The sequence below is a fragment of the Pongo abelii genome, chromosome 17 (genome assembly GCF_028885655.2).
Source record: "Pongo abelii isolate AG06213 chromosome 17, NHGRI_mPonAbe1-v2.0_pri, whole genome shotgun sequence".
NCBI lineage: Eukaryota > Metazoa > Chordata > Mammalia > Primates > Hominidae > Pongo > Pongo abelii.
Genome location: NC_072002.2, coordinates 31,586,222 through 31,612,381, shown reverse-complemented (window position 1 = coordinate 31,612,381; position 26,160 = coordinate 31,586,222). Strand labels below are relative to the sequence as shown.

The 26,160-nt window shown below is 42.3% G+C and overlaps 1 protein-coding gene and 1 pseudogene across 10 annotated transcripts in view; one reads left to right on the top strand and one right to left on the bottom strand.

Moving 5' to 3' along the window:
• Nucleotides 1-26,160, bottom strand: part of DLGAP1 (DLG associated protein 1) — a 972,556-nt gene that overhangs the window by 30,532 nt on the left and 915,864 nt on the right. For all 10 annotated transcript variants that reach the window (XM_054537679.2, XM_054537682.2, XM_054537681.2 and 7 more), the window contains one exon: nt 8,400-8,821. In XM_054537679.2, the coding sequence (XP_054393654.1) occupies nt 8,400-8,821 (422 nt within the window). The remainder of the gene's footprint in view (nt 1-8,399; nt 8,822-26,160) is intronic.
• LOC103892948 (large ribosomal subunit protein uL13-like) lies at nt 17,863-19,764 on the top strand (annotated as a pseudogene).

The following is a 26,160-nucleotide window of genomic DNA, read 5'->3' as shown; positions in this document are numbered from 1 at the left end:
ACAGAAACACCACTGGCCTAGGAACAGATTTGTTTCCAGGCCCAGTTCTGCCCCCAGTTAACCACATCACTTCACCTCTTCATGCTTTTGTGCCCTCCTAAGCTGGGAGACACCACCCTCAAGAAGCACATCCACAAAAGGATGGTGTCTAATGGCCTTCTGGCACCAGTGCTGTGCAAAGCGGCATGAATGGAGCATTCTCGAGGTTAAACATATGGCACATTACAGCCGATTTCCTTTTCATTACTGCCACTTCCTCTGTGGTCACTAATTTCAGGTTGTCTGGAGCTTACAAAAAGAGACATGCAAGTATGTGTGTCTGTGTGTGTGGTGGAGTGGGAGGGACCTTTTGAGGGTTCATTGCAAGAGTAAGATGAGAATAAAACAGAAAGGAGCTAGGCTAGAATGCAGCCATTGCTCCCCACTTAGAAACACACACGAGCTGGAGGCAGATGAATTGCAGAACTCACAGATACAGCTTTGTCTGCCACCCACTGTTTCACAGGCCGCAGAGATACAGCAGAGGCAATCCCAGGCGGATAAACCCTGGGTGATGGCACCGATAGACCGTCAAAATGACTGTGCACAGCTTCCGTAACCAAACCTGAAACCAGGCAAACCCCATTTCAGGTGTCATTACCAGCTCCGCATTCGCTGCCAAGGGTCCCAAGCCTTCTGGGGGACTGAAGGCCAAGTTTCACTAGTTTGGATGCTATTACCAGGCAAAATTAAAGTGGAAGAATTAATCTGCCTCCGGCACATGCTCTAGGTTTATCAGTTTGTTTCAGATAAAGCCTGAAAATTCCACGTATTCGTTGTCTACAATTCAGAAGGCAAAGACAGATTTAGAAGTACAATCACCAGTATTTCATCTTAGGGCCATTGAAACCTGAGCCTATGTTCTTTCCCCACAGTGGTAGACTGCATTCCTAGTTGGAGGCATTCAGCTCCATCTGGTCGTTTCATCCCCAGTTAGATAATACCAGACGTATCTATGTAACATACAAGCCACTGTCAAATAGCACTGAGCCATCTCCCTGAGACAGCTGTTTCACACAAGGGCTTCATTGTCTGAGAAGAGCTCGTATCATTTTACTTCAAGTGCTGCGGGAACAAGCATTCTGTCAGCTGTCTTGGCTTGGAGGAAACCTCACTCACTGCAGTTTCATTATTTTATTATCAAGCCCCCAAAAAAAGTACTGTCGAGGTTGGGGTTGAAGGTTTAAAACAAGAACTAAAGTCTTTGCTCTGCTTTGCATTTATCAGGGAAAATAGTAACTCCAGGCACCCAAAGAATGTATAGTTACACTGTTCAAAAGATAGCTTGAGGCTCCTGGCTACTCTAAATGCTTGCTTTTGGTCTGCCTTTTGTTACCCACATTTAGTCAGTTTCAGGTGAACTAGGAAGAGGTTTTCCAGCCCTGTGAGGCCAAAAGCAGCTGTCACAATTAGCATAATGACATCACAAAATAATTAATAACTAAATATTTAAAATTAGATAGACTCTTTCCTTCTTCAACTAGATGATTACAACTAGATGATTACAAGAAAGATGATTACAACTACCCGACATGCAATATCTGAACCTCAAATTTCCAGTGAGTAAACAGGTTATTTTCCAAACTTTGTTGTTGTTGTTGTTGTTGTTGTTTTTGCCATGGATGCACTGTATTTTGAATTCAGGGAGTCATTTAACAAAATACATTCTTACATGAATATGAACATGAACATGGTTGTTCTGCTTATCTTTAGCTGCTGCTGCCTATTTCTGAGTTTTTGTTTTTTTAGTTTTTTTGTTTTGTTTTGGTTTTGTTGTGTTTTGTTTGTTTGAGACAGAGTCTCCCTCTGTCTCCCAGGCTGGAGTGCAGTGGGACGATCACGGCTCACTGTAGCCTCGACCTCCTGGGCTCATGCAATGCTCTCACCTCAGCCTCATGTAGTAGTAGCTGGGACCACAGGTGCATGCCACCAAGCCTGCCTAATTAAAAAAATATATATTTTTGTAGAGATAGGGTCTCTGCTGCCCAGGCCAATCTTGAACTCCTGGGCTCAAGCGATCCTCATGGCACGGCCTCCCAAAGTTCTGGGATTACAGGCAGGAGCCACCACGCCCACTGGGGATATTTTAAAATTGTGATAAAACAGACATAAGATTTGCCGTTTTAACCGTATTTAAGTGTACCATTCAGAGGCATTATGTACATTCACCAAACATTTTTAAATATTTAAAAATTGGGATGATTCTGGTACCCCACAAAATAAATTGTGTGATTAGAATCTTCTGTTTTTTCCCTCTATCCTATTTATCTTTCCATGCTGGGGGGTTTTGTTATGGCACCATGTTTGTCAGGCACCCTGAAGAGAGGCCCTCCTTCTGCAGGTCCAACACATCCCTTGGCTTGCCCAAGGGATAGAGGTATCTATACTTGACCCATTTATCAAAGCTATTTTTCTGGTGTGCACAGAATTAAAACAAACAAAAGCTGGTTGCTTAGAATTTGGCTATGCCTGCCAAGTGGGGTTGGCCTCTCTTTCTTACCGCCCCTCTTACAAAAAAAGAAAAGGTTAAGCCAGAGAATTAGTGAAACAAAGGCCCTCTGCAACTCCAGGCCCAGTTATCAGAACAGAGTGGTGGTTGCCAAGGAGTCAGGGACAGATCTGTATGGCGGGCTTTAAGGAGGACAGTGCCAGGCAACACAAAGTATCATTATCTTGTCAAATGTTATTCATGTGTATCTGTTCTATCAGACACTTCTGTTTTCTGTGACCTTGGACAAGATACTGCCAGAGAGCTGATGTGAGGGCAAATAAAACAGCACCTGTCAAAGCCTCTAGGCCATCGTCAGGGGTATTGTGAGGACAAGATGAATATTCTTTCATGCGCTGATATTCTCCCTTCTTCCTGGAGAGGGTTGCTACTGCTTTATGGTCCAATTCTCCCTGATCTGGATTGGCCGCATTTGAAATTGGTGACTCTGTCCTGGGCGCAGGGTTTGCCACTGCACTGACTAGAATTTTGGAATCCTAGTAGTTTGAAGCTCCTATTTCGTGTCTCTCAAAGTATGAAAAAATAGAGAAAGGCTTCAAGTGTTTGTGGAATGGAACTGTGTCTTAAGAATGAGACAGGACACACAAGGTTCATCTGGACTAGCCACCTGTCCCACACGGAAGTGTTTTCCATCACTTCTGTGGCAGGTGCCCATCTCTCTCTTCCACATCCTTGTCCTGATCAGAAGAGCTCATCATCTGTCATGGGAACACCTTTCCAGCTTTTGGCAACAAGAACTGTTAGTTACTTGCTATGGTCTGAATGTCTGTGCTCCTCTGAAACTCGTATGTTGAAACCTAATTACCAATGTATAAATAGTAAGACAGGGGGCCTATAGGAGGTGAGTAGGTCACAGGGGCAGAGTCCTCATGAATAGGGTTACTACGCTTATCAAGGAGGCCCAGGAAGCTTGTCTGCTCCCTCCATCGTGAGGCTGCAGCAAGAAGGCGCCATCTTTGAAACAGAGAGCAGCCCTTGCCAGACACCAAACCTGCCAGTATCTTAATCTTGAACTTCCCAGCCTCCAGAACTGTGAGCAATACATTTCTATTGTTTATAAATTACCCAGTCTAGGATATTTTGTTATAGCAGCCTGAAAGGACTAAGGTATTACTTATTGAATTTTTTTTTAGCTAATTAGGAAGAAAGGTTTTGCTAAGTAAAATACTTTTATAAAACAGAATTTCCAGAATATTTCAAGGACTCAAATACATATTTACTGATCCCCTGTTATGCGTCAGAGGGTCTGGTGATATAAAGATGAGTAAGACAAGAATAATTTCTGTTTTCAGAAAACTTACTTTTTAGTGGAAGAGAAAGATACATCGGTTATTATAAAATAATGTGGGAAGTACCCCAAGGACAAATACACAGGGCATTACAGGAGCACCAGGGCGATACCCAGTTCAGCTTGAACAACAAATTAGGCCTGGAACAACAGATGGTTGGGCAGTTCCCTCATGTTCATTATCTTGGGACTTTGCCAGCAGTGTACCTTTCGAAATACAAATACGTTTCTCTTTCATCCTGAACATAGGCTGAGAAGCTGGTTTTCTGACAAGATTTTCAACTTTTCAAATATATGTTATTGTATTAGAATACAACTGACTTGTTTTCCTAGCTCCTTTAGTTTTTCCTAAACCTTTATACAATGAGTATCCTCACACATCATCATAGAGTTGGGTTGAGAGAGGCAGATTAAGTCTCAGATTTAAAGGCCCATTAAAAGAAAACATCAGATAAGTAGTTTCCAAGAGTCCTGTTGAAATCCAGCCAGGAGCTGGGTGGGTGGCTCATGCCTGTAATTCTGGCATTTTGGGAGGCAGAAGTGGGGGATTGCTTGAGGCCAGGAGTTTGAGATCAGCCTGGGCAACACAGTGAGAATCTGTCTCTATAAAATTTTTTAAAAATCAGCCAGGCATGGTGGTGCACACCTGTAGTCACAGCTACTCAGGAGGCTGAGGTGGGAGGATCACGTGGGCCCAGGATGTCCAGGATGATGGGAGCTATGATCCCATCACTGCACTCCAGCCTGGGTCACAGGGCAAGACTCTGCCAAAAGAAAGAAAAGAAAACAAAAGAAAGGAAGGAAGAAAAAGAAAGAAAGAGAGACAGAACACCAATCAGGAAGCTAGAAGGAGAACCAAATTTGAGAATTGAAATCTGAAAGTTTGTGCCGTTGAGCAGTGGCACAGGATGTCATTGTTCCTTAGTTGCTGGCGTTTTTCCTAGGAAAATCTGATAAGCTGAGAGTATGTCCACAAGGAGAAAAGTGAATAAGATGATCCAACTAAGACTTTCTTACTGAAACCTACTCCTGCTCCCACTGCTGCTGAGACGTACCTTGTTTACCTGTCACCAGGGCAAAGACCTAATTGTGCCTGGGGGTCAACACTCAGGTGAGTCTGCAGTGGCACTAACAGGGGCAAATGTCAAGGAGATTTACTTTTCCGCTGCCAAGTTGTTTGCACTCATAATATGAAGAAGCAAAGGAAACCCATTTATGGGTTTTACAGAAACCCGTTAATGAATTTCCTAACTTGCTCATTAAGGCAAGCGATAAGCTAGTCAGTCATTTGACAGGGGTCAGGCAGGAGGAGCAGACTGGAGCTGTGAGTGAGGGAGTGGACACAGTGAGGACATCCCCAATCTGATGGCAACTGTTATTTTCCAGACTCCATTTCATTAAAAAAATGATTCCCCTAGGGAAAAACCCACTACTCTTTGACACCACTAGTTTGGTGCATTTAGTAAATTTACTTAATATGATTTATAGTAGATGTCAAATCTAATTAAGAAATTATTGGCTGGGCGCTGTGGCTCACCCCTGTAATCCCAGCACTTTGGGAGGCTGAGATGGGTGGATCACCTGAGGTCAGGAGTTCAAGACCAGACTGGGCAACGTGATGAAACCCCATCTCTACTAAAAATACAAAAATTAGCTGGGCATGGTGGCAGGTGCCTGTAATCCCAGCTACTCAGAAGGCTGAGGCAGGAGAATCGCTTGAACCCAGGAGGCAGAGGTTGCAGTGAGCCGAGATCACGCCACTGCACTCCAGCCTGGGTGGCAAGAGCAAGACTCTGTCTTTTAAAAAAAAAAAAAAAAAAAATTATTGTTGTTTTTGTTAGGTATGATAATGCATGATAATATTTTACCTTTTTTTGAGTCAGAGTCTCACTCTGTCACCCAGGCTGGAGTGCAGTAGCTGTGATCTCGGTTCACCGCAACCTCCACCTCACGGGTTCAAGCCATTCTCTGCCTCAGCCTCCCGAGTAGCTGGGATTACAGGGGCCAACCTCCACATCCGGCTAATTTTTGTATTTTTACTACAGATGGGGTTTCACCATGTTGGCCAGGCTGGTCTAGAACTCCTGACCTCAAGTGATCTACCCACCTCAGCCTCCCAAAGTGCTGGGATTATAGGCGTGAGCCACCACACAAGGCCTATGATTATATATAAAAAAATGTTTTCTGTAAGTGTGAGCTACATAGGGAAGTGACATGACGCCTTGGATTTTTCTTTTTTTCTTGTTTTGGAGACAGAGTTTCACTCTGTTGCTTAGGCTAGAGTGCAGTGGCACAATCTCAGCTTGCTGCAACCTCTGCTTCTGGGTTTAAGCAATTCTCCTGCCTCAGCCTCCCAAGTAGCTGGGATTACAGGCACGTGCCATTGCACCTGGCTAATTTTTGGATTTTAATAGAAATGGTGTTTCACCATATTGGCTATACTGGTCTTGAACTCCTGACCTCAAGCGATCCTCCTGTCTGGGCCTCCCAAAGTGCTGGGATTACAGGTATGAGCCACCACACCTGGTGCTGGATTTTCTTAAAAATACTCTGACAACAATAACTACAAATGGTGGAGATAAGACTGGCCAGTTGTTGAAGCAGGTGACGAGTACATGGGGACTCATCATGTTAAATTCTCTACTTTTGTGCATGTTTAAAAATGTTCATAATAGGCCAGGCACAGTGGCTTATGCCTGTAATCTCAGCACTTTGGGAGGCCGAGGCGAGTGGATCACCTGAGGTCAGGAGTTCAAGACCAGCCTGACCAACATGGTGAAACCCCGTCTCTACTAAAAATACAAAAGTAGCTGGGTGTGGTGGCACATGCCTGTAATCCCAGCTACCTGGAGGCCGAGGCAGGAGAATCACTTGAACCCAGGAGGCAGACGTTGCGGTGAGCCAAGATCGCACCATTGCACTCCAGCCTGGGCAACAAGACCAAAACTCCATCTCAAAAAAAAAAAAGAAAGAAAAAGCTCATAATAAAAATTGAAAAAGTAATTTAAAAAACAAGTCTAAAAAGTTACTTCATAGCAATACCCTTTTAGATGCTTCGCACACAGACATGAAGCAGGCATTAATGCCTACCACCAAATTTCTTTGTTTCAAAAATATCATCAGTTGGAGGATCCACCATTAGTTTAATAATAATGTTTCAGAGGAAAATAAACATACAACATTAAAATACATACTGATTATAAATAAGCTACATTCTAATTTCAGAATTGTTGAAAACATGTAAAACATCCTCAGAATTGAGGTAATTTGATAATTTTTCCTTTTCAACTGTTAATATAATTTGACAATTTTTCTTTTTCAATTGTTAACTTTTCTTTTTCAAATGTTAAAAGGTCAAGTTTGAAAATAATAGTGTGCAGGCTGGGCACGGTGGCTCATGCCTGTAATCCCAGCGCTTTGGGAGGCTGAGGTGGGTGGATTGCCTGAGTTCAGTAGTTTGAGACCAGCCTGGGCAACATGGCGAAACCCCGTCTCTACCAAAAATACAAAAATCAGCTGCGCATTGGGTGCCTGCCTGTAGTCCCAACTACTTGGGAGGTCAAGGCTGGGGTGAGCCATGATTGCGCCACTCCAACTTGGGTGAGGAGTGAGGCCCTGTCTGAAAAAGGAAAGAAAAGAATAGTGTGCAAAAAATAGTGTCCATTATTTATTCTATGTATTCATCATGTATTTCACTTTAGCCCACTCAATTGTAATAAGATTATAAAATGTATTTCTTTAGCAGCTAAAGGGTTTGCCTCTGTAAATCCTAAGAGAAAGTGCCTGTCAAACAGGCTTAAGAATACAAATAGGTGGGGGTTTCTACTGGCCTATGGGTTATAAGCCTTGTTTTAATGCTGTATGGTAACGAGAATAACAAAATCATAAAGAATATAAATCCCCAATGTACCTGTATCTATGGACCTTGAAAAAAGTTAGTATTATTTATATATTTATTTTTAGAGATGGGTTCTTGCTCTGTCACGCAGGCTGGAGTGCAGTGGTGTGATCATAGCTCACTGCAGCCTCCAACCCCCGGACTCAAGCGATCCTTCCACCTCAGTCTCTCGAAGAGCTGGGACTACAGGTGGGCACCACTGCACTGGGCTAGTTAGAAATATGTTCTTTTTTTATTTAAAAAGAATTTTGGTGAGTATTTGGTAGATGTATATATTCATAGGATACACGAGACGTTTTGATGAGAATTATTTTCAATCCCCTGAGGATCAGCGACATTCCAGGATCATCTCGGAGAAGAGGGACCAAGTTAGAGACGTGAAAGCACCTCCACACAGAGCTTGGTATTTTCAGAAAGAAAAAGAACGTCATGGGCCTAGAGCTAAGGATGGTGTTATATCTACCCAGGAGTTTTCTTGGTTTTGTGCTGTGCAGGGACTTCTGGACTCAGCTGGAATCGCCTAGCTCTCCTGCATGTTCTGGTTTGGGGTGTGGAACGTCAAGGTTAGACAAGTGAAGCTGACAGAGAAGAAAACAACAAGGTCTGCACACACAAAGCAACCCCAGCCCCAGGGGACGGGTGTGGCACGCGGTGGCATTACTTACTGTCTTCGGGCAGGTTGTTTTCCCGTTCTTCCCGCTCCATCTGTTGGCACCACCCCTCCATACGATCTCGCTCTGCCTGGAGGAGCTTCAGGAACCAGTGGCCGTCCCGGTGGCACACTGACCTTTGCACGGCCTCCAGAGGGTCTTCAGTGATAGAGTCAATCCAGGGGTCCGGAGGAGGCAGAATAGAGGGGTCAAAATCCGTGTCAAAGTCATCATCGGCGGCACAGGCATGGTAATGGTTTCCTGAGCCCTGAATGCTGACTGTGGAGGTGCTGGCATCGCGGGAGAACTGTCTGGCCATTGGGCCAGGACACGAATTGTCCTCTATAGATTCCAGAGAATTTTCCAGATTATCATGGAAGTCCAGGTCGGCCTGTACTGCTGTCGTCACACTGTTGGATCGAGTGAACCTGCGGAAGCTTGAGAGAATAGAAAAAAGAAATTTAGTTAGAGGATATTTCTTTCCTTCCTTCCTTCCTTTTTTTTTTTTTTTTTTTTTTGACAGAGTCTCACTCTGTCTCCCAGGCTGGAGTGCAAGTGGCGTGATCTTGGCTCACAGCAACCTCCATCTCCCGGGTTCAAGCGATTCTCCCACCTCAGCCTCCCGAGTAGCTGAGATTACAGGTATATGCCACCACATCTGGCTAATTTTTGAATTTTTAATAGAGAAGGGGTTTGACCGTGTTGGCCAGGCTGGTCTCGAACTACTGGCCTCAACTGATCTGCCTGCCTCTGCCTCACAAAGTGCTGGGATTACAGGTGTGAGCCACCGTGCCTGGCAAGGATATTTCTTGAAGCAAAACTGCTTTCTACTTTACTTGGCAGGTGTGACCATTAGAAGTCTCATCTTCTCAATCTTCTCTGTGTGTGTGTGTGTGTGTGTGTGTTGGGGGTGGTGGTGGCAGGGGTAGACCCTTGAGGCAAGCGTATTGATTGTCATAGCTTCAATGTGAAGAGCACGAATCTCATTTTTGCTCAATATGGAATGTTAAAGCATATCAAGAGAAATTTTATAGGTGGAAAAGTGCTGAACTATTAAAGCCAGTAGAATGTCCAGCTCTATCACCCATTATCTGAAGTGTCCAACTTCCTCCCTAAATCTGGGGTGACTTAAGTCCTGAAATTCAGGTTGGTGATGAGTAAGGAAACAATTCACTAGTATCTTAGTCTGGGTAATTTGCTTAGAAATAGGGAGAAAGGGCTGGGCGCAGTGGCTCACACCTGTAATCCTAGCACTTTGGGAGGCTGAGGCAGGCAGATCATGAGGTCAGGGGATCAAGACCATCCTGGCTAACACGGTGAAACCCAGTCTCTACTAAAAAATACAACACATTAGTCAGGCGTGGTAGCGGGCGCCTGTAGTCCCAGCTACTCGGGAGGCTGAGGCAGGAGAATGGCATGAACCCGGGAGGCGGAGCTTACAGTGAGCTGAGATTGCACCACTGCACTCTAGCCTGGGTGACAGAGTGAGATTCTGTCTCAAAAAAAAAAAAAAAAAAGAAGAAAAGAAAAAAAGAAATGGGAAGAAAGACTGGGCGCAGTGGCTCACGCCTGTAATCTCAGCACTTTGGGAGGCCGAGGTGGGCAGATCACCTGAGGTCGGGAGTTCGAGACCAGCCTGACCAACATGGAAAAATCCCGTCTCTACTAAAAATACAAAAAAAAATTAGCTGGGCATGGTGGCACATGCCTGTAATCCCAGCTACTCGGGAGGCTGAGGTAGGAGAATTGCTTGAACCCATGAAACGGAGGTTGTGGTGAACTGAGATCGTGCCATTGCACTCCAGCCTGGGCAACTCCGTCTCAAAAAAAAAAAAGAAAGAAAAGAAAAAAAAAATGGGAAAAACATAACCTAACCTGGACCAAAACTATCATGAATCCTGCAAAGCCACATTTTTCCAGGGGCAACTCTTACCAAGTTAAGACTTCCTGAAAGCAAACTGAAGTTAAGTTTTTCTTTCTTTCTTTCCTTCCTTCCTTCCTTATTTCTTTCCTTTCTTACTTTCTTTTTTTTTTTTTTTTCTGAGACAGAGTCTTGCTCTGTTGCCCAGGCTGGAGTGCAGTGGCACAACCTCAGCTCACTGCAACCTGTGACTCCCTGGTTCAAGCAATTCTCCTGCCTCAGCCTCCCGAATAGCTGGGATTACAGGCATGCACCACCATGCCCACCTAACTTTTGTATTTTTAGTAGAGTCGGGGTTTTGCCAAGTTGGCCAGGCTGGTCTTGAACTCCTGACCTCAGGTGATCTGCCTGTCTCTGCCTCCCAAAGTGCTAGGATTACAAGGTGTGAGCCACCACACCCAGCCCAAACTGAGGTTTCAATAATTTCCTCTTAAAATTAAAACTCATTTGCCTGGTAAGGGTTTACCTTTCTCTTAGTCATACAGGTACAAAGCCTTGGGCGCAAACATCAGCTTATAGTTCTCTATTAGGGTTTTGTATTTCTGCCCTCTCCTGCGCCTTTAATTTTCTTTTCACAGTTCTAGCAAGGTGATGAAAGACACCTTGTTCACAGCTTAAGGCTGAGCATTTTACATGGATGTCCATGAGATCACTATTTCTCAACCAAAGTGCCCTATATATCTCTGGCTGAACCCTGCGATGAAGGGGAGAACATGTGGAAGGTGGGAGGGGAGAGACATGAGGAGAGAAGCAAGGAACTCTTTCTCAGACAAGGGGCAAGGAAGGCGTGGGCCTGAAGTCATTTAAGACATACAAAAAGAGCTTTGCTGCCTCTGGAGAAGGCAGGAAAAGATGACGGAATATAAGTCCACTGAAGATAGCATCATGTGTCTGTTACGATGCCCTGTATGTCTTTTTTTTTTTTAAGTCGCTTCCTGGCCTAATAGTTTACTTATTTTTTATTATGATAAAATATACATAACATAAAATTTACCAGCTGAACCATTATTAAATGTACAGTTCAATGGCATTCAATACTTAATATATTCACATTGCATGTGCAACCATCGCCACCATCCATGTCAACTTTCTCATCTTTTCCAACTGAAACTGCGTACCCATGAAATGCTAACTCTCCATTTCCTCCTCCCCCAGCCCCAGGCAACCATCATTCCGCTTTCTGTGTCTATGAGTCTGACTACTCTAGGTACCTCTTATCGGTGGAATTATGTAGTATTTATTTGTCTTTTTGTGACTGGCTTTTTAAATCTAACATAACATCTTCAAAGTTTCATCCATGTTGTAACATATGTCAGAATTTCCTTCCTTTTTAAGGCTGAATAGTATTCCCATTGTATGTATTTACCATATTTTGGTTCATCCACTGATGGCCACTTAAGTTGCTTTCACCTTTCAGCTATTGTGCCTAATGCTGCTATGAACATGGGTATACAGATAACTCTTTGAGTCCCTGATTTCAATTATTTTGAATATATATCCCGAGGTAGAACTACTGAGTCACATGGTAATTCTGTTTTTAATTTTTTGAGGAACAACCCTAATATTTTCCATAGTGGCTGCATCATTTTGCATTCCCACCAACAGTGCACCAGGATTCCTATTTCTCCACATTCTCATCAACATTTGTTATTTTCTGTTTTTTGACAGAATGTGTGTTCTGTGATTTCTGTGTTTTTGAATGTGTGAGGTGGTACATTTCTTTGAGTAGCTCGTGATTGTGCCATTTTGAGACAGTTTGTTGGCCAGTTGATTTTCAACTGTTTCATATTCAGTAGTGCCAGCCTTAAATGATAGTGCACTAAACAATATTTATACAACACCAAATACACCAGATTATGTGGGATTTTAAAAAACTATCCTGGACCATGCTCTTGAAGCCAATAAAAACTAATATTCTAATCCATCAAAAATAAAGAATGACCAGAACAATACAGACAAGCAGTTATTCTGAAGACTATAGAAAGACTAAGAGTAACAAAAAGGAAGAGTCATCTCAATAAATCAATTTTTCTCTAGAGAATAAATGTCAAGAAAAAAAGTGGCTAAGGTATTGATCTGTGTCAGTTATTAAGATAGCCAAAATGACCAAATATGTTGTGATTCTGGCCATCCATTTTATGAAGATAAACTAGCCAAAGTTGACCCATTTGCTGTTTTCAAAAAATCAATTCTGCTGAAGTTATCCAACCCAGTCACTTTTGTAAGCTCTTAACTCTCAAATGAACCAAAAAAAAAAAAAGAAAGAAAGAAAGAAAGAAAAAAAATCACATAGTGTGAAAATCTGAATGCAATGTTACAAGTCTCTGTGCTAGCAATGAAAGAAAGAACAATTTTGCTAAAGTGGTTCTTCCAACAACCACTCATTTCTTGGCTGCAGTAGGCTATTTCTGCATTCTTCCCGTTATCCCCAAAATGTTAACTGTCATCTCCTGAAGCTAAGCTTTCTCTCCAGCTGCATATGTGTGAATTGGATGACTCTCCTTGCAAACAGTTGACATTTTGGCTGTTCTACTAACATGAAATCCCAACTACGAAAACATTAGCCTCCACGCTCCAAGATCCTGTATTGCCAGAGGCATTACATTTCCAAACTTAAAGAAGTACTAGTCCCTTATTGTTTTCAATCAGAGCAAACTGCCAGAGCCAGAATCTGTTCCACATATAAAACAGAATGACCTACTTTCCTGTCCCTCTGTTTTCATCTACACAAAACTGTACTACCCGCATTCCTGACAGCCATCTCCTGGCTATGGATCTTGCAAAGTATCCACCTTCTTAAGAAAAATTACTTGGCAGTAGATTAATAGAAGTTTGCAGTTTGCAGTGTAGTCACTCAGAAAGAAATAAAAGTTAAGTAAAATTAAAATGGTTTGGGATTAAAAGCGGCGCCTTTGAACTCAGGCAGCCCTGTCCAACCTGCTAGTTTCTATCAATTAAGTTCCTTAAGCAAGTGCTTTCTTCTACTCAGAGCTTTCAAAGAATGTTCTGCTCTACAAAATGATTTATGTCTTTCATGAGCAAAGTTCCTTCTGGGTGAAGGGTGCAGTCAAGTCGTTATTGTTTTTCTGCAATTTTGATAGGAACGCAAAATGAGGTCCCTAGATTAATTTCTTTATTTTTTGAAAGAATTGATCAGTTGCTGGTTGATGATATAAATCCAAAAGCTGAACCCAGTGGCTTGCTGTTTCCCAACCTACAGTTTTCAATCTTGAAGCTTCCTTGGCTCTTCACGCCCCTGCAGGCACAGTGTGTAATAATTACAACTTCTAAAAAATGCCGGCCAATATTCTGGCCCAAGGAGCAGAAAACCATGAAAGCAAAGACTGGATCAACCAGTATAGAACACAATACTCTGTCTGTTCTGAATAGCCAGAAGAAAGTCACTTGTTAGCATTCACTTCTGCTGTTGCTTTATGTTTCTTCTATGAAACGAGTTTATATTTCTAACTAGAAAAGTTTCTACCCTTCCCCACTTCCTACAACTTTTCTGTACAGCAAGTTACAAATCAAAATATACATGGGTAAACCGCAGAGGTTCCATTCTTGTCCCCCTGTCTGATAGAGTTGCAGTTAAACAAAAGAAACTGTGCACAAAAACTATGCACAGTCATTATCTTTATGACATCCATGCTTTGGAACTACAAGACACTCAACTGATGAGACTCAAGTCATGAACTTATTTTTAGGAGAGTAGCTTAGTCTTTCCATCATAGAATCCCCTGGCCTCTGCTTAGCGTCTTTATCCCTCTCATTCACATAATGGCTGCTTTTCAAGGCTAAGTCCAGTTTCAAAGGGAGCAATGCTAGCACTCTGCTATTCTTTCTTTCTTTGTACATGCCTTTAGACATTTTAAACTAAGCCTTCTGTCAACGCTGAATATATGTGGGATCTGAAATGCTACTCCTGGAAAGTGCAACCATCTTGATATTTTATGAAATGGCACCCTTTCACTGATGTAAAAACCAAGATGTCTCATTACGTAAAATAAAAGACAGATCAAAATAAGGCACGGGCGTGAGGAGGCTGAGATCAAGAATTCAAGCTTGGCTGGGTGCGGTGGCTCACACCTGTAGTCCCAGCACTTCAGGAGGCTGAGGTGGGCAGATCACTTGAGGCCAGGAGTTCGAGAACAGCCTGGGCAACATGGCAAAATCCCGTCTCTACTAAAAATACAAAAATTAGCCTGACACGGTGGTGCGTGGCTATAGTTCCAACTACTCGGGAGGCTAAGGCACGAGAATGGCTTGAAGAACCCGGGAGGTAGAGGCTGCAGTGAGCCGAGATTGCACCACTGCACTCCAGCTTGGGCAACAGAGCGAGACCCTGTGTCCAAAAAAATAAAAATAAATAAAAAATTCAAGCTCCCCAAAGAGAGGTTTACTTAGGTTTACTAATTTGGATCAGCTTCCAAATTAGAATCATGCATGGGAGAGCGCAGGCATAAGCATCCCTTGTTCAAAAATTCAGGTGGGAGGAACCCTCCTACCCTCCATTTATATACGGTTAGCACTGTCCTATCACCAGATTTTAAAACTCTCTCAAGATAAACATCCATCAGTTATTTCAAATCCTCTATGTTCATCATTCCTTTGCTTAAATACATCATGCTTGAAGATGTCTTTAAAGCAAAGGAAAATAGGATAGGCTTTCTATAAAAAAATTTTCTCTACCCCAAATAATTGTGATGTTTTTCTCAAATAAAATAAAGGGAGGAAATGGAAAATAATGAGAGTGGACGTGTTGTCATCTGGTAACTTCTGAGAGGGCCCAGCATGCTGCCAGCCTCTTTTTAGCACCAGCTGGGCAGGTGCTAATACCTTTGATGGGCTGTCACTATAGGAACCCTGGTTAGGAGTCTCAACAAAACATCCTTGAACTGAATGTGCCCCAGAAGGAACTGCTTTACCTCCGCAACTGGAGGGTTAGGTCACTCCTTGGCTACTGACCCGAGGTAACTAACAAAGCATGAGCCGTCTCACTAACAACTATGTTTTACTGAGTCTTGTCAAATGGAGGCCATAGGCTTGCGAGTCAGATGGTCTTCTTTCTGCAAACTATCTTGAAAAATACATAAAAAGGAAGAAAGAGAGAGAGAAAGAGAAGGAGGGAGGGATGGCAGAAAGAAAAAAGAAGGGAAAGAAAAGGAAAAGAAAAGAAAAAAGGAAGCTATGAGGCTTGTCAGGAGTTATGCCAAGTTTCAGGCTTTTGAAATTTGAAACGCCTGAATGCCACGCCTTTAAAACTCAGGTGTACAGTAAGGAACTATTTGGCTAGGTCATGATATTGTTAACTTGGCAAAGAAAAGAGATTACTTTTCAAGTGCAATTTCAAGGGTGGGTAACTGGGCTGTGAGGTACTCCAAGGCAACTTTGAAGAGTGGGGATTGATCCAAAGCTCCTGGGTTGACAAAGAAGGAATGTTTTTTGATTGCCAAAGGCCTTTCCAAGTCTGTGGTCCCTGAACTGGCTGTCAGATGTTGCCTCAATTTTGGCTTTATGTTTTAATACCCTGCTTAGTTGAAAAGGCACAAATCACTACAAGCCCTAAAGTTTACATATTTAAGTCCCTTGCGATCAAAAGAGATCTTTTATAGTGGCTGACATTGTGCTATAAGAGAAAACAATGCTACCTTTCCACTTGCTTGTTCCACCCAGTTACGAAGGCTGTGAGCTTTGATGTGTAAAGCAAGGAAGATTTTAAAAACTCAGAATTGGGTCACTTCTGGAAATGCAAATGGAAACAGAGGCAATATTGGTGAAAAAAAAAAAAGGGTAACAGTCCTATTCACTGAGGCATTTGTTTCTAGAGATGAGGAGTGGCTCTCACAATATGTCACCGGGGCTTTCCTTCAACACCTCTGACTCAGTCTGTGCATTCACAGATCTACTGGAATGGTGGGTGCCATTCACAGGCATATTTAATGCCAGCATTTTTTCTCTTTCACATTAAGTATGTCCTGGAGGTCTAAATGTTATGTGTAATGTATAAAAGGTATACTAGGAGAGAAGGAGGTTGCTCCACCAACAGAAGATCAGAAAGAGCAGAAACTTTTACGCAAATCATCAATATATGCATCTGCTTCCATTTCCACCCCACTGACGTAAATGAAAAGATCCTGGCTTTCCCTTTAGGTATACACACCTCTGAACACACAAAGCTTGCTCTAGACATTCACTATGAGTCAATTTCACCTGTTTATTAAAAATTGATAAGGCTGGAGAGTTGACGAGGCAGAAAAAGAGGCCACAGAGTGGTTTGCCATCCCTTTATTCTAGGAAAAGTTTTCCTTTCTGATTTTCTGGATGCTGAAGGAAAAGAGTTCTCGCAGCAACACTGAATTCCACTCGGATGATCTCTAAAGATTCTGGACAGTGGATAAATCATTTGTAAAGGCACAGATGAAAATATTAAGTATACATACACCAGAAAAATAACATCCTGGAATTCACTTTCCAGAACATTGTTATGAGACCAGTAACTTCTTTGCATACCACCAAGAATGACAGTTGTCACTTGTCAGTTTGACACTGTCAGTAAGGAACCAAGGAGTATACAATTGCAAAGTTTCTGCCTCCCCTTAACACTTTCAGTTGTGAAGATGGGAGATGATTGCTTTATAAATTATTACAAAATACATCAGAAATATCTCACTTTAGGAAACGTAGCCGAGTTGGAATGGAGGCAGGAAGCCAGAACCTGTACCACACACTTATTCACACTTATCTCTTGTTTCTGAAGTGGAGATTGACAGCAATATAGCTACCTGGGAACTATAGTAATAAGCAGAAAGGCAAAATCCGGGACATAGGTCCTAAACTTCAACTAGGAGTCTCTATCTGTATGTAACACAACCCTAAAGTTGAGGAAACACTGACGGTGTTGAATCAGAGAACTTACACCAAAAAAGGTTATTGACGTTAATAGTAGTCAACTCCCAAATTTTAGACAGAGAGGTAAAGCGACTTTCAACCTGGATCTCTAAACTAGAGTACTCTTTTGTTCCCATGACTCCAATTTTTATTTTTTATTTTTATTTTTTTGAGACGGAGTCTCGCTCTGTCACCCAGGCTGGAGTGCAGAGGTGCGATCTCGGCTCACTGCAAGCTCCGCCTCCTGGGTTCACGCCATTCTCCTGCCTCAGCCTCCCACTTAGCTGGGACTACAGGCGCCCGCCACCACACCCAGCTAATTTTTTGTATTTTTAGTAGAGACGGGGTTTCACCATGTTAGCCAGAATGGTCTCGATCTCCTGACCTCGTGATCCACCCACCTCGGCCTCCCAAAGTGCTGGGATTACAGGCGTGAGCCACCGTGCCCGGCCCCGTGACTCCAATATTTTTCCGATACATTCCAAGACCTTCAAAGCCAGAGCGTAGTGCTAAATAACAGGGTTTGCCTTACTTACATATAGGCCAGATAAAACCTATATGGACGACTTCTGTGCATGGCAATGATCTAGTAAGAATGACTGAACTTACTATATTATCTGAAACAACTAAAAACCTGGCAAAATCTTTCCCAAGCTGCTGCCAAAGATGGCGGAGGTGCAGGTCCTGGTGCTTGATGGTTGAGGCCATCTCCTGGGCCTCGTGGCGACCATCGTGGCTAAACAAGTACTGCTGGGCCGGAAGGTGGTGGTCGTACGCTGCGAAGGCATCAACATTTCTGGCAATTTCTACAGAAACAAGTTGAAGTACCTGGCTTTCCTCCGCAAGCGGATGAACACCAACCCTTCCCGAGGCCCCTACCACTTCCGGGCCCCCAGCCGCATCTTCTGGCAGACCGTGCGAGGTATGCTGCCCCACAAGACCAAGCGAGGCTGGGCCGCGGTGGACCGTCTCAAGGTGTTTGACGGCATCCCACCGCCCTACGACAAGAAAAAGCGGATGGTGGTTCCTGCTGCCCTCAAGGTTGTGCATCTGAAGCCTACAAGAAAGTTTGCCTATCTGGGGCGCCTGGCTCATGAGGTTGGCTGGAAGTACCACGCAGTGACAGCCACCCTGGAGGAGAAGAGGAAGGAGAAAGCCAAGATCCACTACCGGAAGAAGAAACAGCTCATGAGGCTACGGAAACAGGACGAGAAGAACGTAGAGAAGAAAATTGACAAATACACAGAGGTCCTCAAGACCCATGGACTCCTGGTCTGAGCCCAATAAAGACTGTTAATTCCTCAAAAAAAAAAAAAAAAAAAAAAAACCTGGCAAAATATATGAAACAACTGTTTTCAAGACATTTGATATCAGACAATGAAGAACAGTGATCACTGAGATATGGAAAACAAATGTGGCCTTTGACTGACTGGAGCGACTTTCCAGGGAGTGGTCCCGATAGGGAGTCGGCAGTCTCCCTGACTAATAAGACATTGCTAGGGGTATGAGGAGGACAAGGCAGCTGGAATTTGCATGGCAGCATATGGAAGAGGAGAGAACTGCACAGAACGAAGGTCTGAGATCTGCACGGGTCCCAATAGCATATTCACCTAAGTACGGTTCAATGCATGAACTATCTAAGACTGGGATATCTTTATTCCTTTTTAGAAAACAAACAAACAAACAAAAACATAGCCATTAATCTAGAGTGCTGTATGTGGCAAAAATATCTTTTTAAAATGAAGACAAAATAAGGACTTTTATATATATACAGAAGCTGAAAGTAGGCCAGGCACAGTGGCTCACGCCTGTAATCCCAACACCCTGGGAGGCTGAGGTGGGTGGATCACCTGAGGTCAGGAGTTCAAGACCAGCCTGGCCAACATGGCAAAACCCGTCTCTACTAAAAATACAAAAATTAGCCAGATGTGGTGGCATGTGCCTGCAGTCCCAGGTACTTGGGAGGCTGAGGCATGAGAATTGCTTGAATCCGGGAGGTGGCGGTTGTGGTGAGCTGAGATTGTGCCACTGCACTCCAGCCTGGGTGAAAAAGCGAGACTCCATCTCAAAAAATAAATAAATAAATAAAAAGAAACTGAAAGTATTCATCGCCAGCAGTCATGCCCTATAAGAAAGGTTTAAAATACTTTCTATTTTCCTTTTTGACTTTTTTCTTTAACCCATGGGCTACTTAGAAGTGTGTTACCTAGTCTCCAAAAATTTGGGGATTTTCCAAATATATTTTAGCTATTGATTTCTATTTAATTCCATTGTGGTCAGACAACATACTTTTTCTTGAACCCTTGAAAATTTATTGAAACTTGTTTTTTGGGCCAAAATATAGTCTATCTTGTTAAATGCTCTGTGTGTACTCGGAAAAAAAAATGTGTACTTTGATTTTATTATTTATTTATTTATTTTTGAGACAAGGTCTGGCACTGTCACTCAGGCTGGAATGCAGTGGCTCCGTCTCAGCTCACTGCAGCCTCTGCCTCTCTGGTCTCAAGGGATTCTCCTACCTCAACCTCCTGTGTAGCTGAGACTACAGGTGCAGTGTATACAATTCAATAAATGTTGCCCTCTATTAAATTCTATTTTGTATATATACAACAATAAAGTCATTTTAATTTCTCCACTAAAAAAATAAATGGAGGCCAGGCACAGTGGCTCATGCCTGTAATCCCAACATTTTGGGAGGCCGAGGTGGGCAGATCACTTGAAGTCAGGAGTTCGAGACCAATCTGGCCTGGCCAACATGGTGAAATTCTGTCTCCACTAATAATATAAAAATTAGCCAGGAGTGGTGGCAGATGTCTATAATCCCAGCTACTCTGGAGGCCAAGGCAGGAGAATCAGTCAAACCCAGGAGGTGGAGGCTGCAGTGAGCCGAGATCACGCCACTGCACCGCAGCCTGGGTGACAAAGCAAAACCCCGTCTCCAAAACAAAAAGAATAAAAAAAGAAATGGAATCTTAGAAAGATAATTAGCCCCAAAGAAGTATTTTTCAAATACTTCATACTTTTCAAGGTATTTCATCAAAAGATGAAAAATAGGAAGAGATACGAATAATAAATACAATATGGCATACTTAAACCCAAACACATCAACAGTCAGTCACATTAAATGTAAATGGTCTAATCACTCCAACTTAAAGGAAGAGGTTGTAAGATTGAAATGAAAAGCAAAACCCAAATATATATTGCCTATGAAAAACCTACTTCAAAAATAGAGAAATAAATAGGCCGGGAGCCGTGGTTCATATGTATAATCTCAGCACTTTGGGAGGCTGAGGTGGGCAGATCACTTGAGGCCAGGAGTTCGAGACCAGCCTGGCCAACATGGTGAAACTCTGTCTCTACTAAAAACACAAAAACTAAACTGAACTAAAATAAATAAAAATAGAGATGTAAATAGTTTAAAGTAAAAGGATGAAAAAAGATACACCATGGTAATACTAATGAAAAGAAAGCTGGATTGGTTGTCTTAATATCAGACAAGGTAGGTTTGAGATCCAAAAATATTACCAGGTAGGAAACAGGATGTTTTCTAATGATAAAGAGATCAATTCATCAAAAGACCATAATATTCCTAAACATTTATGAGTTTAATAAAAGAATTTCAAAATACATAAAGTAAGCACTGATAGAACTACTAGAAGAAATAGACAAATTCACAATTACAGTCAGATATTTCAACAATACTTTCTCGATAATTGATTTAAAAACATCTAGACAGAAAATTAGAGAATATAGAAGAATTCAGCAGCTATATTGACCTTATTGGCATTTATAGTGCACTGCACTAAAAAACAGGCCAGGCTTGGTGGCTCACGCCTGTAACCTCAGCAATTGGAAAGCTGAGGCAAGCAGGTTGTCTGAGCCCAGGGGTTTGAGACCAGTCTGGGCAACATGGTGAAACGCCTTCGCTACAAAAATTAGTCGAGCATGGTGGCATGCACCTGTAGTCCCAGCTACACCAGAGACTGAGGTGGGAGGATCCCTTGAGACCAGGGAGGAAGAGGTTGCAGTGAGCCGAGATAAAGCCACTGCACTCCAGCCTTGGCGACAGTGCCAAACCTTGTCTCAGAAAAAAAAAAAAAAGCAAAGTACACATTTTTTTTCCTAGTACACACAGAGCGTTTAACAAGATAGACTATATTTTGGCCCAAAAAACAAGTTTCAATAAATTTTCAGGGGTTCAAGAAAAAGTATGTTGTCTGACCACAATGGAATTAAATAGAAATCAATAGCTAAAAAATATTTGGAAAACCCCCAAATTTTTGGAGACTAGGTAACACACTTCTAAGTAGCCCATGGGTTAAAGAAAAAAAAAAATCAAAAAGGAAAATAGAAAGTATTTTAAACCGAATGAAAAAGAAAAAACAATGTATCAAAATTTGTAGGATGTAGTTAAAGCAGTAGACACCATTAGTCAAAAAGAATTAAGGTTTCAAATCAATGCTCAGCTTCCACCTTAAACTAAAAATAGAAGAACGAATGCAGCTCAAGGTAAACAGAATAAAGGAAATTATAAGATAAAAGCAGAAATCAATGAAGGAGTAAACAGAAAAACTATACAGAAGAATAATGAAATCAAAAGCTGGTTCTTTTCAAAAGCTAATAAAATTGATAATCCTTTAGCAGACAGATAAGAAAAAAAAAAGAGGACACATATTACCAATATCAGAAATGAGAGCCGGGCGCAGTGGCTCATGCCTGTAATCCCAGCACTTTGGGAGGCCGTGGCAGGTGGATCACGAGGTCAGGAGATCAAGACCATCCTGGCTAACAGGGTGAAACCCCGTCTCTACTAAAAATACAAAAAATTAGTCAGGCGAGGTGGCGGGCGCCTGTAGTCCCAGCTACTGGGGAGGCTGAGGCAGGAGAATGGCGTGAACCCCGGGGGGCAGAGCCTGCAGCGAGCCAAGATCGCGCCACTGCACTCCAGCCTGGGCGATAGAGCTAGACTCCGTCTCAGAAAAAAAAAAAGAATGAGAGAAAATGTTTCCAAATCATATATTGATAAGGATCTAGTATCCAGAAGGTATAAAGAACTCTTAAAACACTCAACAACAAAAAGACAAACAACCCAATTAAATAACCCAATTGAAAAACAGGCATAGGACATGACGAGACATTTCTCCAAAGAGATAAAAATGGCCAATAGACACATGAAAAGACAATCAACATTATTAGTCATTACAGATATATAGATCCACACCACAATGACATGCCACTTCATACCCACTAGGATGGCCATAAGGGAAAAAAATTTAAAGAGGAAAGTAAGTGTTGGCCAGATTGTGGAGAAAGTAAGTGTTGGCCAGATTGTTGGTGGGAATGGTAAAATGGTGCAGCCACTGTGGAACGAATTCCTATATTAACTAGTAATTCTATTCTTAGGTATATATCAAAAGGAATTTAAAACAGGTGTTCAAAGACTGGTACATGAATGTTCATAGCAGCTCTATTCATGATGGATAAATAGATAGATGAAAGATTTTTAAAACCCCAAATATCCATAAACAGATGAATGAATAAACAAAATGTGGTATATCTAGGCAATTGGATATTATTCACTCATAAAAAGGAATTAAGTACTAACACATGCTACAACATGGATGAATCTCAAAAACATCACACTAAATGAAGGAGGCTACACACAAAAGGCCACATATTGTATGATTCAATTTATAAGAAATATCTAGAATAGGCAAGTCCGTAGAGACAGCAAGCCGATTAGTAGTTACAGAGACTGGGAGGAGAAAGCAATGCAGTGACTACTAATGGGTATGAGATTTCTGTTGGTGATGATCAAAATATTTTGGAACTAAGTCATGGTGATGGTTGTACAATGTTGTAAATGTAGTTAATGCCACTGAATTGTATACCTTAAAATGGTTTAAATGGTAAATTTTGTGTTATATGTATCTTACTATAATTTTTCTAAAAAAAAAATCAACAATGTAATTCATCATATTAACAGTCTAAAAATGAAAAACTTTTTAACATCTCAATAGATGTTGAAAAAGCATTTGACAAAATCCAACATCTATTCCTGATCATAATTCTCAACAAACTAGGAAAAGAAAGGAACTTCCTCAAGTAAATAAAAAGGCATCTATAAAAAGAAAAAAAAAAAAAACCTAAAGCTAGCCAGGCACAGTGGCTCATGCCTATAATCCAGCACTTTGGGAGTGTGAGAGGGGTGTGGATTGCTTTTAGTTCAGGAGTTCAAGCTCAGCCTGTACAACATGGTGAAACGCTGTTTCTACAAAAAATACAAAAATTAGCTGGGCGTGGTGGTACACCTCGGATTGCGCCACTGCACATCATACTTAAAGGTGAAAAACTACATATTTTCACCTAAGATCAGTAACAAGGCAAGGATGTCCATATTCATGACTTCTACTCAACATTGCACTAGGCCAGGTGAGGTGGTTCAGGCCTGTAATTCCATCACTTTGGGAGGTGGAGACAGGCGGATTGCTTGAGTCCAGAGGTTTGAGACTAGCCTGGCAAACATGGCGAAATCTCATCTCTACTAAAAATACAAAAATTAGCTGGGCGTGCTGGCGCATGCCTGTAATCCCAGCTACTCGGGAGGCTGAGGCAGGCGGATCGCTTGAACCCAGGAGGCGGAGGTCGCAGTGAGCTGAGATTGCGCCACTGCACACTCTAGCCTGGGCGACAGGGCGAGACTCCATCTCAAAAAAAAAAAAGAATATTTTTTAAATGTCTGGATTATTCCATTTCAGGAAATGTTATCACAGTTATATATGCACAGTTTTAAAATATCAAATGGTTCTAAAAGGCTGGTTATGAAAAATAGAAATGCCTGGCCCAATTATAGAGCAATTTTCTACTTCAGAGGCAGCCACTTTAAACACTATTTCTAAATAACAAAAATAAATCTTTAAACATTTTTTAGTGTTTGTCCTTAGGAATGCTGAAAATTTAGATTTCTCTCACCTTTCCACCACTCCTATTCCTCACTCTCTCTCTCTCCTTATTTTTTTTTTGAAAAAAAGTCTCACTCTATTGCCCAGGCTGGAGTGCAGTGGCATGATCTCAGCTCACTGCAACCTCCGCCTCCCAGGTTCAAGGGATTCTCCTGCATCAGCCTCCTAAGTAGCTGGGATTACAGGCACGTGTCACGACACCCAGCTAATTTTTGTATTTTTAGTAGAGACAGGGTTTCACCATGTTGGTAAGGCTGATCTCGAACTCCTGACCTCGTGATCCACGCACCTCGGCCTCCCAAAGTGCAGGGATCACAGGCATGAACCACCACGCCTGGCCTCTCTTTCTTACACACACACACACACACACACACACACACTTCCGGTATGTCCCTGTATTTTTCCATTCCCCTGATATAGCTGTATTATCAATTTGGATAACTATATTCAGAACTTATTTTTTATGACTATATTATTATGACCAGGAAATATCATTCACAGCCGAATGTGTTACAGGCCAAATTGTGGGCCCCTTCCCTAAAGTCATATGTTGAAGTCCTAACACCTAGTACCTTAGTGTGTGACTGTATTTGGAGCTAGGACCTTCATTTAATTAATTAATTAATTTATTTATTATTTATTTACTTATTTTTAAGATGGAGTCTCGCTTTGTTGCCCAGGCTGGAGTGCAATGGCACAATCTTGGCTCACCACAACCTCCACCTTTCGGGTTCAAGCGATTTTCCTGCCTCATCCTCCCAAGTAGCTGAGACTACAGGTGCATGCCAAAACCGTGCCCAGCTAATTTTTGTATTTTTAGTAGAGACAGGGTATCACCATGTTGGCCAGGCTGGTCTCGAACTCCTGACATTGTGATCTGCCCGCCTCGGTCTCCCAAAGTGCTGGAGTTACAAGCACGAGCCACCACGCCCGGCCAGAGCCTTTATTTTTAATTTGTATTTTTATTTGAGACAGGGTATCACTGTGTCACCTAGGCTGCAGTGCAGTGGCACAATCATGGCTCACTGCAGCCTCAGCTTCCTGAGCTCAAGCCATCCTCCTACCTCAGCCTCCTAAGTAGCTGGGACTACAGGCACATGCCTCCACACCCAGCTAATTTTTTTTATTTTTTAAGAGACAGGGTCTGGCTATTTTGCTTAGGCTAGTCTTGAACTCTTGGACTCAAGCAATCCTCCTGCCTCAGCCTCCCAAAGAGTTGGGATTACAGGTGTGAACCACTGCACCTGGCCATAGGGCCTTTAAACAGGTGATTGAGGCCCCAAGGGTGGGCTCTAATCCAGTATGACTGGTGTCCTTATAAAAACAGGAGATTAGGATACAGACACACACAGAGGAAAGACGATATGAAGACACAGGGAGAAGATGGCCATTTGCAAGCCAGGGAGAGAGACCACATGAGAAATCAGCACTACTGACATCTTGATCCAGAACCAGACCCTTTTTTGTGTGTGTGTGTGTAAGACAGAGTCTCACACTGTTGCCCAGGCTGGAGTGCAGTGGCTCAATCTCAGCTCACTACAACTTCTGCCTCCTGGGCTCAAGTGATTCTACTGCCTCAGCCTTCTGAGTAGCTAGGACTACAGGGGCCCACCACCACGCCTGGCTAATTTTTGTATTTTTAGTAGAGACAGGGTTTCACCATGTTGGCCAGGCTGGTCTCGAACTCCTGACCTCAGGTGATCCACCACCTACGCCTCCCAAAGTGCTGGGATTACAGGTGTGAGCCACCACGTCCAGCCCACCAGAACCAGACTTATGCCTCTAGCCTCCAAATTGGGAGAAAATAAATTTCTGTTGTTTAAGACATCAATTTGTTGTATTTTGTTATGGCAGCCCAAACTGACTAAGATTATATACATATAAAAAATGCTTTTTTTCTGAAATTTATCTTCCAAGTCCTTTTGGGTTTTTCAGTTCTACTACTATTTCTTTTTTTCTTTCTTTCTTTCTTTTTTTTTTTTTTTTTGTAAACGAAGTCTTG